This window comes from Cetorhinus maximus, chromosome 15 (genome assembly GCF_964194155.1).
Source record: "Cetorhinus maximus chromosome 15, sCetMax3.hap1.1, whole genome shotgun sequence".
In the NCBI taxonomy this organism is placed as follows: domain Eukaryota; kingdom Metazoa; phylum Chordata; class Chondrichthyes; order Lamniformes; family Cetorhinidae; genus Cetorhinus; species Cetorhinus maximus.
The window spans coordinates 78,141,474-78,156,743 of record NC_135893.1 but is presented as its reverse complement, the minus strand read 5'-3'; the positions used below and the strand labels follow the sequence as shown (position 1 = coordinate 78,156,743).

The window sequence follows — 15,270 nt, the reverse complement described above, 5'->3', positions numbered from 1 at the left end:
AGATGGTGGCATTATTATTGAATAAAAAACCTGGAATTAAAAGTCTAATGATGACCATGAATCAATCGCCATAAAAACCCATCTGGTTCACTCATGCTCTTTAGGGAAGGAAATCTGACATCCTTACCTGGCCTGGCCTGGCCTGGTCTACATGTGACTCCAGACCCACAGCAATGTGGTTGACTCTTAAATGCCCTCTGAAATGGCCTAGCAAGCCACTCAGTTGTTTCAAACTGGACGGCCTCCCTAATAGCACTGTGGGTGTAACTATGCCACATAGACTACAGCGGTTCAAAAAGGCAGCTCACCACCCCCTTCTCAAGGGCAATTAGGGATGGACAATAAATGCTGGCCTAGCCAATGATGCTCACATCCCAAGAATGAATAAAAACAGCAAAAACTTTCAATCGGATTATTTTTATGAAGAGTACAATTGTATTATGAACAAATCACTGGGGCAGCACAATGCCAATCTTTAAGAGGGGTCATTGACACCTGGGTTTACAAACAAAGGAGTGTAAAATGACATGATCATGTGGCTCAATTACATAATTGTGTCACTAATCTTGTTTCCTGTTACAAATTTTAAAAGTTCAAGTCTAAAGTAACATTACAATAAAATGTATTGTTAAAGTTTTACACTGTAGGCATTTGTTGCAATGCCAGCTTTTAGTGGTTCAGTTGATAGTACTCCCTCTCCTGAGTCAGATAGTTGTGAATTCAAATTACATTCCAAAGACTTGAGCACAAAGCTAGGCTGACATCCCCATGCAGTGCTGAAGGAGTGCTGCACTGTTGGAGGTGCTGTCAATCTGATGCGAAGGCAAATCAAGGCCCCCGTCTGCCCTCTTCAGTGGAAGTAAAAGATCCCAAGGTGCTATTTTGAGAACAAGCAGATGGTGGCAATGGGACAAGCAAAGTAACAAAGATGGACTTGGAGGAGCTGTAAATGGTTCAAGCAGAGGGACAGCAAAGCATGGAAAATCTGGCAAAAAGCATAAGGCTCCAGTGGCCTTGGAATATGGTGGACAGAGTGCCTGGGGATGATGGAAAGCTCTGTATGGATAGAGGATCCCATCCCACACCATCTCCACTACCAGTGGCTCTGGTGCAGCCAGCCTCCATTAACAGCATCTGTTGTCCGAGAAAGTGAGAGCAGTGGTTGAGATCGAAAGTTGTTAAATGCAACAGAAACACTTGCATTACTAATACTAAATACTTAAAAACTCTGTACAACATAGGTGTATTAGTGAAAAGTCAGCTGCTGGCTGTGGATGGGTTAATGATAGCTTGCACTGTGAGCTACACCCTAGTAAATTAGTGGCCTAAACATTCAGCGCTAAGTGTAATTAGTGAGCTCAAACTTCTGCTGCTCTGCTTTAAGCACTCATGGTCTACTGAAAGTAAATGGCCAGTGAGCAATTTATCCTTGCACGGTTGGATAATACCATGATTTGCAGGCTTTAAATGTATGTCAGGTTAAAGGGCATATGGTTGCCATTCCACCACCCCCACCCCGTCCCACTCTACTTTTGTTCTGCAGTAGCAATGCATGTGGTAGTTCGCTGGTGTTATGTGCCCATAAGAGAAGAAACAAAAGCATATTACATCATTTTGACAGTAATTTAATTGTAATTTTAAAAAGCATGGTAGAAAATAGAAGCCAATTCTTTGCAGAGCTATGTATTTTTTTTTAAAAGCTGACATGCCTGCTCCTCAATTGCACCATGCCTTAAGCAATTTTGTAAAAGAAAATGAAGGGGCTTGTCACCATGGTTTCTGCACACTAGCTTAAGCCATGACAGTCTGTTGTGGAGTTTGTGATTGGGAAACATAATTAATCCTATGTGACCTATGAGGAGAAATAGAGGTTATGTCCAATATCACTTAGTCATAATATGGATTTAATGGAAAAATGCTACTGTAGGGTTTAGCGGAATAACATTTGGATTGGTTAGCTAATTTTCCTGACCTTTTGCCAGTTTGGACTTTGATAGGATTCAGATTGATTACCATGGCAACACAATGGTGTACAAAGATCAAATCTGCAAACCCTCTTTGTTATGAATCTTAAAAGCATCAAAAATCAAGATTATGTTGGTATGATTACAGCGTCATATTCTAAAATAAGTTGATGAAAGCAATGGCTGTTATGTTGTGCTAACTGGCAGCCATTTTATTTTATCAGATTCATAAGTTGAGCTATTTCATTATCATAATTACATAATTATACATCCAAAGATTTGGATGTGTTTACAAATTTGCTGGAAGATGCACAAATCTACGTTAGATTTGTTGAAATTGTAACATTAGTATGCTGATGAAAAGGCGTCTCTAGCCTTTACCTCCCAATTATACGCGTCCTGCTCCATTTGTTGATCATAACTTTGTGATGTACATCCATATCTAACAGCTACTGTCCCAATATTATAAATCTGATTGTCGTAGGCTTTGCCAAATGCTTTGCCAAATTCTGTTAGTGTTTTTATTTGAAATTATTAAAGCGATATGGGTTCTCCTACTTATTCAGTGAGTTCATGAACTCACTGATATTGTCTAACTGAGCTGCACAGATCAGCAAAGTCCCAGGTTTGATTCCTGCTCTGTGCTAGAATGCTTTCACTTTGGATGGTGATAGTGCGGAGGTAGTACAGTTGGCCTCAATATCCCAGGCTAGAGAGCAAGGAAAGAAATTAATCAGTGTTCCTGCTAATGATTATAATGCATGTGTCTGTGCATTGAACAAGGTCAGGCATGGGTTATGCTGTGATACCCTATATGATCACATAGGCAACTGATGTTCATTGGCCAGGTTCACACTTTATAGAGATGTACAGAAAGGCCATTGGTGCCAATGGGACCAGCATGATGCCAGCTCTTTCATTGAAAAAGGGGTGAACAAAGAGGGAAGAAAAATTGGGCAGCGGGGGAAAGCCATTAAATCTCTAGGGAAGACTGCTGTGGAGAATTGCAAGGAATCATTGCTGTACCATTTAAGTGAATGATTTTCCATTCATTTTAATGCTAGTTTTTAAGTATAGATTATTGTAGCTTGCATAATGAGTAATGATTTCTTCAGTTTTCATAGTAGACATGCACATAGTGCAAATCCATCTTTATCTAGAATAAATATCCTGTTTAAATATATTAGCAGTGCAGAAGATTATCATTAATCTGAGGCTGTGTGGTCCAGTGTCAACCTGACTGATAAAAGTGTTCAGTTCGAGTAGAAGACTTGGCACAGACCATAATAACCATTTCACCCCATAAACTCCCCATAAACAGAATAAACTCCTCAAGACAGCTTTTACCAGAGTTTAATGGCATTTCCTACCATTTTTCTTATTGCTTTTATTTAACGGTACATTCTCTCAAAGCAAAAAAAAGTTGATGGCTAATTACCTAAACCAGTCAGGCATTTACTAAGTGACTAAATGACAGGAACTCCTGTTTTCCAAGATAAAAGCAAAATACTGCAGATGCCGGGAATCTGAAATAAAAACAGAAAATGCTGGAAAAACTCAGCAGATCTGGCGGCATCTGTGGAGAGAGAAACAGAGTTAACGTTTCGAGTCCGTATGACTCTTCTAATGTTTTTAAGGACTTGGTTGCTACGCCAATTGATAGAATTGAACTCAGTTTCCAAATGTCTTGGTTCACAAGCGTACATGTTAAAACATTTCCCATTCCAAGGATTAAATGTAAACAAGATATATGATGCCTCATGATAATGCTCTGAGCTGTTGCATAATTTCATAATCTGGCTGCAATCGCAAATGTAACATTCATTTACCAACTGAGTCATGGGGAGGGGACTAGGTGTGCGCCTGACTAGATGGGAATGCATGTCATGTTTCCTCCCAGAAAGTAGTAGATCATGGCTGAAGCTGCCTCTTTTGTCAGGGGTTGGACTAGGAAAAATTAAAATAATCTTTCTCTTGATTGCCAGCCTCGTTGGTAGCCTGGACCGCTTGGTGTGTTGTCTGTTGGTATACTGGCCTCTAACCATATAGCGAGTTCCATTGAGTTGAGGAAGCATCCCCTCTACATTGGTGGCCTTGTTTGTGGTAGGCAAAGACATTTCCCCCCAAATAACAAGGCCACTGGAGACTCCCATGTAATTGATTCTGATTCTGACTGTTCTCGCAGTTTTTGCCTGCAGTTACAGCAGGGACCCACTGAAACAGGCACGTTTTGGGGGTATCTTCCTGTCATTGGTTGGGATGGCACCCATTGATCCTTTCTATATTGTACAGTTGACTTTTCAGTGTTTGGAAACTGAAAGGAATGACGTTTCTCCACTATACCATACAGAATAGGACCCTCGCCAGATAAAATCACATTTAACAATGGCGCTTAAACCATCTGAACCCTGATTGTACATCTTGGCCAGAATTTTTAACTTGGTGTGCAGCCGCGTGCCCAGCATGCCTGAGTGTGAAATAAAACACATTGATGTTGGCCAAGCATGCCAACGTCAGCGCGCACTCTTGCGATATTTCGGTCGGTGGGTGTGCGATGAAGATGGAGGCGCGCCCGCCACTAATTAAGAGGCCAGTTAAGGCCCTTGAGACACCAATTGTCTCTGACTTTACGTAGACCGTGTGATATTCAGGCCATCGCATGGGCTAAATGGACAGACGGGCAGGCCACAATTTCAAAAACCTCATCCACAGGTGGGATAAGAGGGGTCAAGGGGTTTGTAAATGCGAGTAGTTTGTAGTTTAGGATATAACTTGCTGCTGGTTGCTTGTGTGAACAGGACATCTTCATTTCACTTCAGAGCTGCATTGACAGAAATAAGAGGCTTCAGTTCAGGACTCAGTGTTGTTTTCCAGACCTCCGGAGGATTCATACCACTTAGGGCCTTCCAGGTATCAGGTAACCTTCCCTTACCCTGGTTATGGGGATTGTGGTCTCCAATGGAGGCACCTCCCCTGAGGAGGAAGAGAGGGGCAGAAGGGAGAGGAGTCCAGGTGTCCCTATTCAGCCTCCAGGGGAGGGACCTTTGGGAGGAGAGGCACAGACACAAAGGGGCACAGGGCCAACAGGAAGTCCATGGCGGAAGGGGCCGCAGAAGACGCCACTATGCTGCTGCCAGTGTTTACAGGCGGCAATGCAGCTACCTCTATGTCCGAGGAGCAATGCCAAAGGAGCTTCCACCTCTCTAGGGGGAAAGTGACCTCCATTTGTCAGAGGATCGGCCCTGTGATCAGCTCTGATGGTGTGGGTGGACAGCCCATGCCAGTGGCTCTGAAGGTCACAGTGGCCCTCAACTTCTATGCCTCCGGCTCTTTCCAGGGCTCAGTGGGGGATCTCTGTGGAGTCTCCCAATCAGCTGTCCACAGTTGCATCAAGCTGGTGACAGAAGCTCTGTTCAGGTGGGTATTAACTTTCATTCACTACCACACAGACGAGGCCAGCCAGGCTGAGCGAGCCAGAGGCTTTGCAACGATTGCTGGGTTCCCCCGTGTCCAGAGTGCAATCGACTGCCCACATGTGGCCATCAAGCCGCCAGGAGGGATCCTGCTTTTCTTTGACTTCTGTTGGAATAAGACGACAGGATTGAGTTCAACTGCTGTCTCCCCATCTCAGTCCAAATTGAGATTTGAGTAATGGCCACTTAGATTAGTTACCAGAGAGAGAGAGATTGATAGCCAAGGATTCAGGGACAAAACCCTATGAGTCTGGGAGTGCCAGATTCTGGACTTAACCTTCATGTGTCAGCAAAGTGACGGTGCTCCAGGAGCTGGGGAAGAGAGTAAAAAAATGAATGTACAAAGGGAGGAAGAAATACAATCTTTCGAAGCATCTCCTGAAGGCTCAGTCCTTAAATATACTAATGGCACTCTGGCTTATTTCAAAGCAGTTTAACTATTGTGTTCACAGCCAGGAGGTATGAGATATCTGGGGAGCTTATGGTTCTGTCAAATTTTCCTGGATTCACTGCCTAAAGTACTGATTCACGTCAAAATATTGTATCTTAAAACATGCACAAGATTTTTACACTCATTTTGCAAGTCAGATGCTGGCTTCGGCATTTAGGTGTGACATGAATGACATGGTACAAAAAAGTTGAGATCATAAACACATTGGTGTTCTTCATTTTTAAGAGGGAGATTTTTTTTAAAATGGTGTCCTTTTGTAACCAAAAATGATCGGGGTAGATCTTGACTTTGTGCAATAGATTCAAGCGGTTTTTATTTCCCTTGGGATTAATTGGAAGAGATGTTAAACAGACTGCTGACTCACTTGACTATTTTACAATCCCACAAAGCCCAAGATCTACCCCGTTCAGTCTCCCTTTAAAGGAATGGTTTGCAGGTCTGTCTCGCTATTCAGTGTTGCTCACAAGATGCTAAGATGTTTTTCTCTTTGCTTTTCCAGTTGTGCGAGGTCACATTCGAACCGTGGTCCATGATGCAGAGCGGCAGGAGTCCATTGTTAGTGTGAGCACCACCAAAATTTATAGACAGAAGTACACCCTCTTTCACCCGATAGGAAAATACGGAAAATCTTTCGGGGAAGTCAGGACATTCTTAAAGTGTGGTGTGAAGCAAGGAGTCGGGAGCTTCATTTTCACTGGCCATGTCCACTTTGGAGAGGCATGGCTCGGGTGCGCGCCTCGCTACAAAGACTTTAAGAGGATCTATGAAGTGGCCAAAGAAGCACATGAGAATCAGTGCGAGATTGAGTCAGATTGATGCTGCTTAACAAACTTTGCTGCTTTTTTAATTGGCAGAAAAGGACTGTAAAACATATGCCGCTCCGCTGCCACGGTACATTCGGAATCACATTGTGAAAGAATCCCTGAAGAAAAGGTTTTGGGCAGGGTTGATTCTTTGTCCAGTGGGAACAACTGTGGCTGTGCTGGTAACCTCACTGTGCAGAGGACATTGAGAAAGGAACTGTGGGATTGATTTATTGCCCAATGAGAACAATTGTTATTGCACAGGCAGCCTCATATGTGAAGGCCCCTTAGAGAGGATGGGGACTGATTTATTGTACAACATGAACAATTGAGAACGTGCACTCAGTTACACTTTGTGAAGGACCATTTTAGTTGATGAATAAATTTGTAAAAAATGTCATATCTGAACAATTCCCTTTTAACAAGGGGACAATGGAGTACTCCAGAGTAAAATTAGTTTTAAAAACAAATTTGTGCGACTGATTCAGCATCCTGATGGGACATTCCACACATAATGTAAAGTGTACAGGCTGCATGATTACATAGGTGCTTATGAAGATCTTTAACCAAAACTAACAACTGGTAACAGAGGGGTTATTGACCTGCAGGATTAATGACTGAAGTTTTAGCACATGACCAGTGCAAACGAATATTTCTGATCATCCGGCTGAGGTGAAACTCAAAACCAGATAAATGTTCCCTGTTTTAATAAGAGAATGTTTACTTTGTATATTTTTGTTATATTTATAATTTTATTTGGTGCAACTTTAGAAGGAGGGGACCACAGTCTACAAAATTGGAGTCTCAGTCAGTTAAACATATCAGTTTAAATACTGAAAGCATCAGTATTGGTAATAAAAATAACATTGTGTGTAGCATTGGTAGTTTTATCTCTTTCCATTTAATGTTCCCGTTAACCCCAGAAATCTATTCACATGCTCCCTTAGCACCATGTAACCTCAACTCTTGAACCATAGGTTCACCATTCATCCCATTCAAGGCTCTGGAGTTTATTGCCTTCTTTATGATCAGAAAGCTGTACTCTTGTCTGCACATTCTCTTTGTGATCAGAATAGTAATTGTAGCATCAGCCACTTTCAACATTGATAAAAATGTGCCCTTAGTAAACCGGACACCAGGGCACTTCTTGTGGAAAACGAAGAGTGTTTGGCAATGGAGGGAAGGGGGGGAATGCACTTCTTTATTGTGGAAACAGGGAAAGACTGAGCTCTGTATTCAGTATTTGAAGTAAAAAATATGAACAGACTAGGGGATTGTGTAAATTTCTGGAGTTTACAAGATGGCCACCACAACCAACCTGTAATGTTAAAATACAAATACCACCATACTTAAAATCTGACTATTTAATTTGAAAGGGATTTAAGGTGTCATATTTGTCAAAACACTATTATGAACTAAACATGGAAAGAGTGATGAAAATGGACCAATATCTTTACTGTGCTTTTGTTATTTCTTAGTACTTTCCTTGGCTTACCATACCATTGTATTGTAGAAACATGGTGCTGCCAACTCTACTCATGTAAAATATTTACTATATTGCCATTCTCAGTGGCCTTAGTTATGTTTGTGTGTCTGCAGCTAGCTTGAGTGTACATAGTGTAAATATTTATGCTAAAAGAAACTCCTAAATTCAATGGCTGGAAAAATTGAGACTTTCTGTGTCTCTATGTATAAATATGGGCTGTAGTTTTGTTCTTAAGAATGTATCTGTTTAAAAAAAATTGTTTTGATTTTACATCTGAAAAGTTTATTAAAATCTGCAACAAATTGTCATTTGCAATAGTGTCTATTTGAATTATTTGTGTCACACTACGGCGGACAGAATGGCCACTTTCTGTTCTAAGATTCTGGCTGGGAATAAAAAATGATAGTGACTCAAATAAGAGGACATTTTGGTATAAAAGAAGACATTAATCCTTATGAAGTAGTTCATGTAAATGCCAATGTTTTTAACCACATTGTATAGAGAATATTAACAGATTCACGGTTAACGTGTGAAACATCATTTTTAATGTAAAATATGAAAGGAATATTGTGGGACACATGCTAAATATTAAACTGGACTACAGGGGTAGTTGATTGCTTGAGGAGTTCGCGGACAAATAATAAATTCAGTGTCTCTCTTGTAACTGCCTATTTGTTCCACATTCTGATTCTATCGATTTCCCTCCATCTGCTTTGGCCCCTCTTATGCCTCCGCTTAAGGTCTCTCACATACTTTCTCTTGCCTGGCCCCATCTTTTTTGTGCCTCTTTGACTCTTGTAGTTATTCTTCTGGAGGGGCAGTGGGGGGGGAAGTCGTGAGGTGGGACTTTGAAAGTGATGCATCACGCGGGTGGATTTCAGCACCATGGAAACGGAAAGGGGAACTGTCACCCAGCTCAGCTCCATCCATCAGAATAACTGCTGCAGGCCAGTGGAGGACTGCAAGCTAATAATGAGCACTTCGAACAGTGTATGTCATGGTAAAAGGCAAACAGCATTGAACCATGTTCTATCTGGATGGAGAGCAGGGTGTGGACTGACTCATCTTGTGTGAGTCAACATTCTCAGCAATCAGTCTGAGGTCAAATACCGCCTCATTGCTGCAATAAGATGTCTTTTGTTTGGTAAGTGCATGCTTGGTGAAAGAGTTGCACTGAACCACCGTGGTTAATTAAGTGAATATGCATGCGAAGTGCGTTTGCTGGTATTGTGTGTGAAAAAATTTCGACTAAGATTAGTGTATGTGTCTAACACAGTGGCCAGAATTCTCCCCCACGGCGGGTTAGAGCCGAGAAGCCTTTGAAATCTCCATTCACATCGGGAAAATTCCGGCCAGTGTTTCTAGTCAATCATTTCTGTTGGACAACACTGTGATAGGGAACTGTGGTTGCTAGGGAGAATCACCTCGATGGGTTGGATGTCAGGGGATTCACCTATATGTACCCTTGTGATGAAGAAGTGGTAATATTGATGTCAGTACAAATATTATAGAATCGTCTCTTAACTTTCACTCCAGATGTCAATATGTTAAAAGTAGGAATTTAGATATTGTTACTTTTAGGTTTTACTCTGATATTGGTGTGAGACTCCAATCTGCTCATAAGGGAAAGGAGATTCTGGAGTCCTGTCACCTCTCAAAACCAATGCCACCAATGGCGGAGCAATTGGAATCCGGGAATGCACAAGAGACCAGAATTAGTGGAGCACAGATATCCTGGAGAGTTGTGGGACTGGAGGGGGTTTCAGAAATAGGGAGGGGGGCGAGGCCATGGCGAGATTTGAAAACAAGGATGAAAATTTTAAAATCAGGTTGCTTGACCAGAAGCCAGTGGGTCAGCGAGTACAGGGTTATAGGGGAACTGGACTTGCTGTGAGTTGGGACATGGGAAACAGAATTTTGGATGACCTCAAATTTATGGAGGATAGAATCTCAATAAAATAGAAATACATATATGCATGAAGTGGTCACAGACTTGATACACAAAGCACAAGATCTAGACTGACTTAATTTTCCAAAAATATGCTTTATTCATAAGATTTGTAAAATTCCATTACAAAACAGTTCAAATTGGACATTACATAAAGTGCAAAACAGTTCAATACAGTATGTGGCACTCTGAGGTGCCTTACTGCACTTACAGCTACAGGTTATATTTACATTACTCACTTCATGCAAACACACAGCCCCAGGGGTTTTACACAGTTTCCAGTCTAGGTTGACACTCCAGTGCAGTACTGAGGGTGTGCTGCATTGTTGGAGATGCTGTTTTCAGATGAATATTTAAAACTCCTCCGCCCTCAGGTGAATGTAAGAGATCCCATGACACTGTTTTGAGGAAGAGGAAGGGAGTGCCCCCTGGTGTCCTGGCCAACATATATCCCTCTGACACAAAGATAGGTTGGAAAGTAAGTTGTGAAGAGGACTTAAGGAGTCTGCAAAGGGACGTGGATAGGTTAGGTGAGTGGGCAAAGATTTGGCAGGTGGAGTATAATGTGGAAAATGTGAACTTGTCCAGAACAGGAAAGCAGTATATTATTTAAATGGAGAGATTGCAGAACCCTGAGGTACAGAGGGATCTCTGTGTCCTGGTACGTGAATCAGGAAAAGGTTAGTATGCAGGTACAGCAAGTGATTAGGAAGGCAAATGGAATGTTGTTGCTTATTGAACGGGCAATGGAATATAAAAGTTGGGATATTTTGCTACAGTTGGACAGTTGGTGAGACCACAACTAGAGTACTGTGTACAGTTTTGGCCTCCTTATTTAAGAAAGGATATAAATGCATTAGAAGCAGTTCACAGAATGTTTACTCGACTGATACCTGGGATGGGCTGGGGTGGGGGGGGTTATCTTATGAGAAAAGGTTGGACATGGGCTGGACCTGTATCCATTGGAGTTTAGAAGACTGAGAAGTGATCTTATTGAAACATATAAGATCCTGAGGGGACTTGACAGGGTGAATGCTGAAAGGATGTTTTAACTTGTGGGCAGAGATATAGTGCTGCCAGAGCGCACCAGAATGCCACTCCGGCACCTCCAACCAGGGCTCAGGTTGCGGAGTGCCAGGATCCCAGGGAGGAGAGGCTGGCTATGAGGTCTGGGAATGAGACACTGCAGAGCCCCAGGTCAGGGAGTGGGGTGGGGAGGAGAGGGAAAGAAGCTGACAGCTGCGTAAAAGAGAGGTGGGAGATTGAGTGTGAGTGTGTGTGAGCTTATGTGTGGGAATGAGAGAGTGAGTGTGTGTTTGTGGGAGTGAGAGAGAATGCGCATGTGTGAGTGAGAGAGTGAGTTTATGTGTGAGTGAGAGTGTGTGTGTGAATGACAGAGTGTGTGTGAGTGAGTGAGTTTGTGTGTTTGAGAGAGTGCATCTGTGTGGAAGTGAGAGAGTGTGTGAGTGTGTGTGTGAGTGAGAGTGAGTGTCTGTGTGTGTGAATGAGAGCGTGGGTTTGTGTATTTGAGAGAGTGAGTGAGGGAGTGAGTGTGTGCATTTGTGTGTGAGCAAGAATGTGTGTGTGTGTGTGTGTGTGTGAGTGAGAGAGAGTGAGTTTGCATGTGGGAGTGAGAGAAAGTGAGTGTTCATGTGAGTGAGAGAGTATGTGTATGTGCGAATGGTGAGTGAGAGAGGGAATGTGTGTGTGTGTAAGAGGGTGAGTGAGTGAGTGTGTGTGTGTGTGCATGTGGAGGAGGGGGGGGGAATGAAAGAGAGTGAGAGTTGATTGTGTGTCTGCCTTACTCCCAGTCTCAGGTTTCCACTTACCCTCACCACCACACACCAACACATCGACACACCCAGTGAGTGAGGGTGCGTGAGTAAGCACCCTGAGACCGGGAGTGAGCCTGGCACACACTGACCCTCTCACCCTCTGGGCATTTTTTATTAGCTACTCTTTTTTTAACTTAACAACTTATCACTGTGACATCGCTTTATTTTCGCTCAGCAATTATTCATTTTCTTAATACCTCAATTTTTTATTTTGAAATTCAGTTTAATGTTGTGCCGAATCTTATCTTCCTGATATTTGCTCATTGGACACTTGAGGGAGAAAAAAGTGGAAATGTGTCCACCCCCCGACCCAAGCAAACAGGTTGGACAAGCCTGTTTTAAACTGAGTTCTCATAATCCACGCTGAGCAGCCAGAACTTCGGACCTGACAGACCAGCTTAAAAAAATCAGAGCTTTCAGGCCAAGAATCCCGATGTTTTGAAGCTGGGGTCAGGTCAAAGCCACTCAGTGCTGCACTGCTGCTGGGGAGGTTGGGGTTCGGGGAGTGACTGGGCCGGGGGGGGAGAAAGGGGAATTCAAAGGGATGGGGTTGTGGAGGGGGCTGGAGAGGGGAGGTTGGGGTGGGGAAGGGGGTGTTGGGCCGGTTGAGGGGAGGGATGGGAGGAGGGTGGAGGGGGTGGGGTTGGAGGGAAAGGTTGCGGGGTGGGGAGAGAGAGGGGGTGCTGGGGGAGGGGAGTGAGGCGTTGGGGAGTAAAAACAGAAAATGCTGGAAAAGCCCTGCAGGTCTGGCAGCATCTGTGGAGACAGAAACAGAGTTAACGTTCCGAGTCTGTATGACTCTTCATCAGAGGGTTTTGGGATGTTGGGGGGGTTTGGGGGCGGGGCAGGTTGTTGGTGGGGAGTGAGAAAGAGGCTGGTGGCAGTTGGGGCACTAAGATTTTTCACTTAAAAAGCACAGTTTTACTGACTTTTGGGGACTCCAATGATTAATACATAAGAAAACAATGTAGTAGTAGATTTAGAAATGATATGGCCAACACATTTTCGTAGAGCTCCAGCATCTCAAAATTTGGCACTACACCCCTACTTGTGGGAGAGACTAGAACTAGGGGGCACAGTTTAAAGATAAGGTGTTCTCCATTTAAGATGGAGATGAGGAGAATTTTTTTTCTCTCAGGGGGTCGTGAACCTTTGGAATTCTCTTCTCTAGAGAGGGGTGGGGGCAGGGTCAATGAATATTTTTAAAGCAGAGGTAGATAGATTCTTGACTAACAAGGGAGTCAAAGGTTATCAGGGGTAGGCGGAATGTCGAGTTGAGGCCACAATCAGATCAGCCATGATCGTGCGGAATAGCGGAGTAGGCTCGAGGGGCCAAATGGCCTGCTCCTAATTTGTATGTTCATATGTGTGTTCTCAGCCAACATCGCTAAAAAAAATGTGGCCATTATCTCATTGTTATTTGTTGGACATTGCTTTCTGCAAATTGGCTGTTGTGTTTCCGACATTACAACACCCCAAAAGTATTTCATTGGCTGTGAAGTACCTTAGGATGTCCTAAGGTGTTGAAAGGTGCTATATAAATGCAAACCTTTCTCCTTCCTCAAGCTCATACGCCGAGATGATGGTATTTAACCTTCTACATCTAAATCAGCAATATGCCAGCTATATACCTCTCATCTCCAAAGGCAAGGATGTGACAATAAACATAAAGCTTGATCCTTATGGAAATACAGACACAGTATTATATCATTGTTGCATGAAGAAAACATCATTTTTGAAGCAGCCAAAAGTCCATTTAGCCTTTTGACTCATGTTACTCAGTAGCTGCCTGATGTAATACAGCATCCCAGTTACATTAGACACCAGGGGAAAGATCTCCCAGAACTCCTGGCCAAACATTTCCCTCTGTCAAAGTATCTGTTTTGCATCATCCATGACATGACATTGTTCTGTGAAATTTCCATCAAACACAAGGCTTCAAAGGCTGTGACTTAGTAATAGTCATGACACTGACAGCAGTGTTTACTCAAATACTGAGAAAATATCAGCATTGACAAAAGCCCCTTTCACCATTATTTTTACTTCTTTCCACTGAATCCTGTATTCTCATCCAGTCCCAAATGTCTTCCCTGAAGCCTTCTCTTAGGTTCAACATTTTCAGTTCTTTCTGACATCAATGACTGTGAAGCAGGGGAGGGAATATAAAGTACTTCACAGCCAATGAAATACTTTTGGGGTATTGTAATGTTGGAAACACAACAGCCAATTTGCAGAAAGCAATTAGTCAGCGGTGGTGCACTTTTTATAGTCCCTTATACACAGCCCCTAGCTTTTTCACTAAATGTAAATACCACTGGAGCAGGAATTTCTTTTGTCTCCTACATTGTTCAGTCTATATATCCCCTCAAGCTGAGGTGTTAGCCAAAATGCCATAGACATTCCAATCCCTCCTCAGGCAAGTCAGTCTCCTCTTTACCCTACTGCACAATATGTGCTGCAATGAATTCCTTTCCACCTGGTCTTTTACTGGCCCTGGTTATTTTATACACATCTTACAGAAGGTAATTCTTACTTCCTTGATCTAAATTGTTGAACTCCATGTTGAGTCCAGAAGGCTGTAACGAGCCTAATTGAAAGATAAGGTGCTGTTCCTCAAGCTTACGTTGAGCTTCACTGGAACAGTGCAGCAGGCCAAGGTCAGAGATGTCAGCGTGAGAGCAAGGTAGAGAGTTGAAATGACAGGCCACTGGAAACTCGGGGTCTGAGAATGTGGTGGAGACAGGTTAAATCGAGACATTCAAGAGGGAAATAATTATTAACTGGAAAGGGAGAATGTGCAGCACTATGGGGAGAAGGTGGGGGAGTGGCATCAGGTAAATTGCTCTTTCAGAGAGCCAGCACAGACATAATGGGCCAAATGGCCTCCGTCTGCACTGTTCTGTGATGCTGTGATTACCTCTTCTAAGTTATAGATCGACAAGAGCTTGTGGTTCTTACATTGTAATACATTTGCTTTTAATTCCATGGTAGTTTGTCAGCTTGTAACAGCTTATTTTTATTTCATGGTTAATTCTCTGTTTGAACTGTGACGAGTTGGCTCTCTAGGTTCTGTCTCATCTTACTTACCAAATGCATTGAAATTTAGTTTCTCATTTGCTTCCTCCTTTTTGCAAGTTCAAGCAAATGTGTTTCTGAACATTTTTGTTTATTCATTCACGGGATGTGGGCATCACTGGCAAGGCCAACATTTATTGCCCGTCCCTAATTGCCCTTGAGATTGGCAAAGAATAGCCCAAAAATAGAAACTAGAGACCAAACGGCAGAAATCTAGCCAAGAACAATCCAGCCA

The 15,270-nt window shown here is 42.9% G+C and overlaps 1 protein-coding gene across 1 annotated transcript in view; it reads left to right on the top strand.

Moving 5' to 3' along the window:
* The window catches only part of metrn (meteorin, glial cell differentiation regulator), a 51,277-nt gene extending 42,785 nt beyond the window's left edge, over positions 1-8,492 (top strand). The window contains exon 4 of the mRNA XM_078558696.1: positions 6,388-8,492. Within this exon, the coding sequence (XP_078414822.1) occupies positions 6,388-6,704 (317 nt within the window). The 3' untranslated portion in view covers positions 6,705-8,492. The remainder of the gene's footprint in view (positions 1-6,387) is intronic.
* The last annotated feature ends 6,778 nt before the right edge of the window (positions 8,493-15,270 follow it).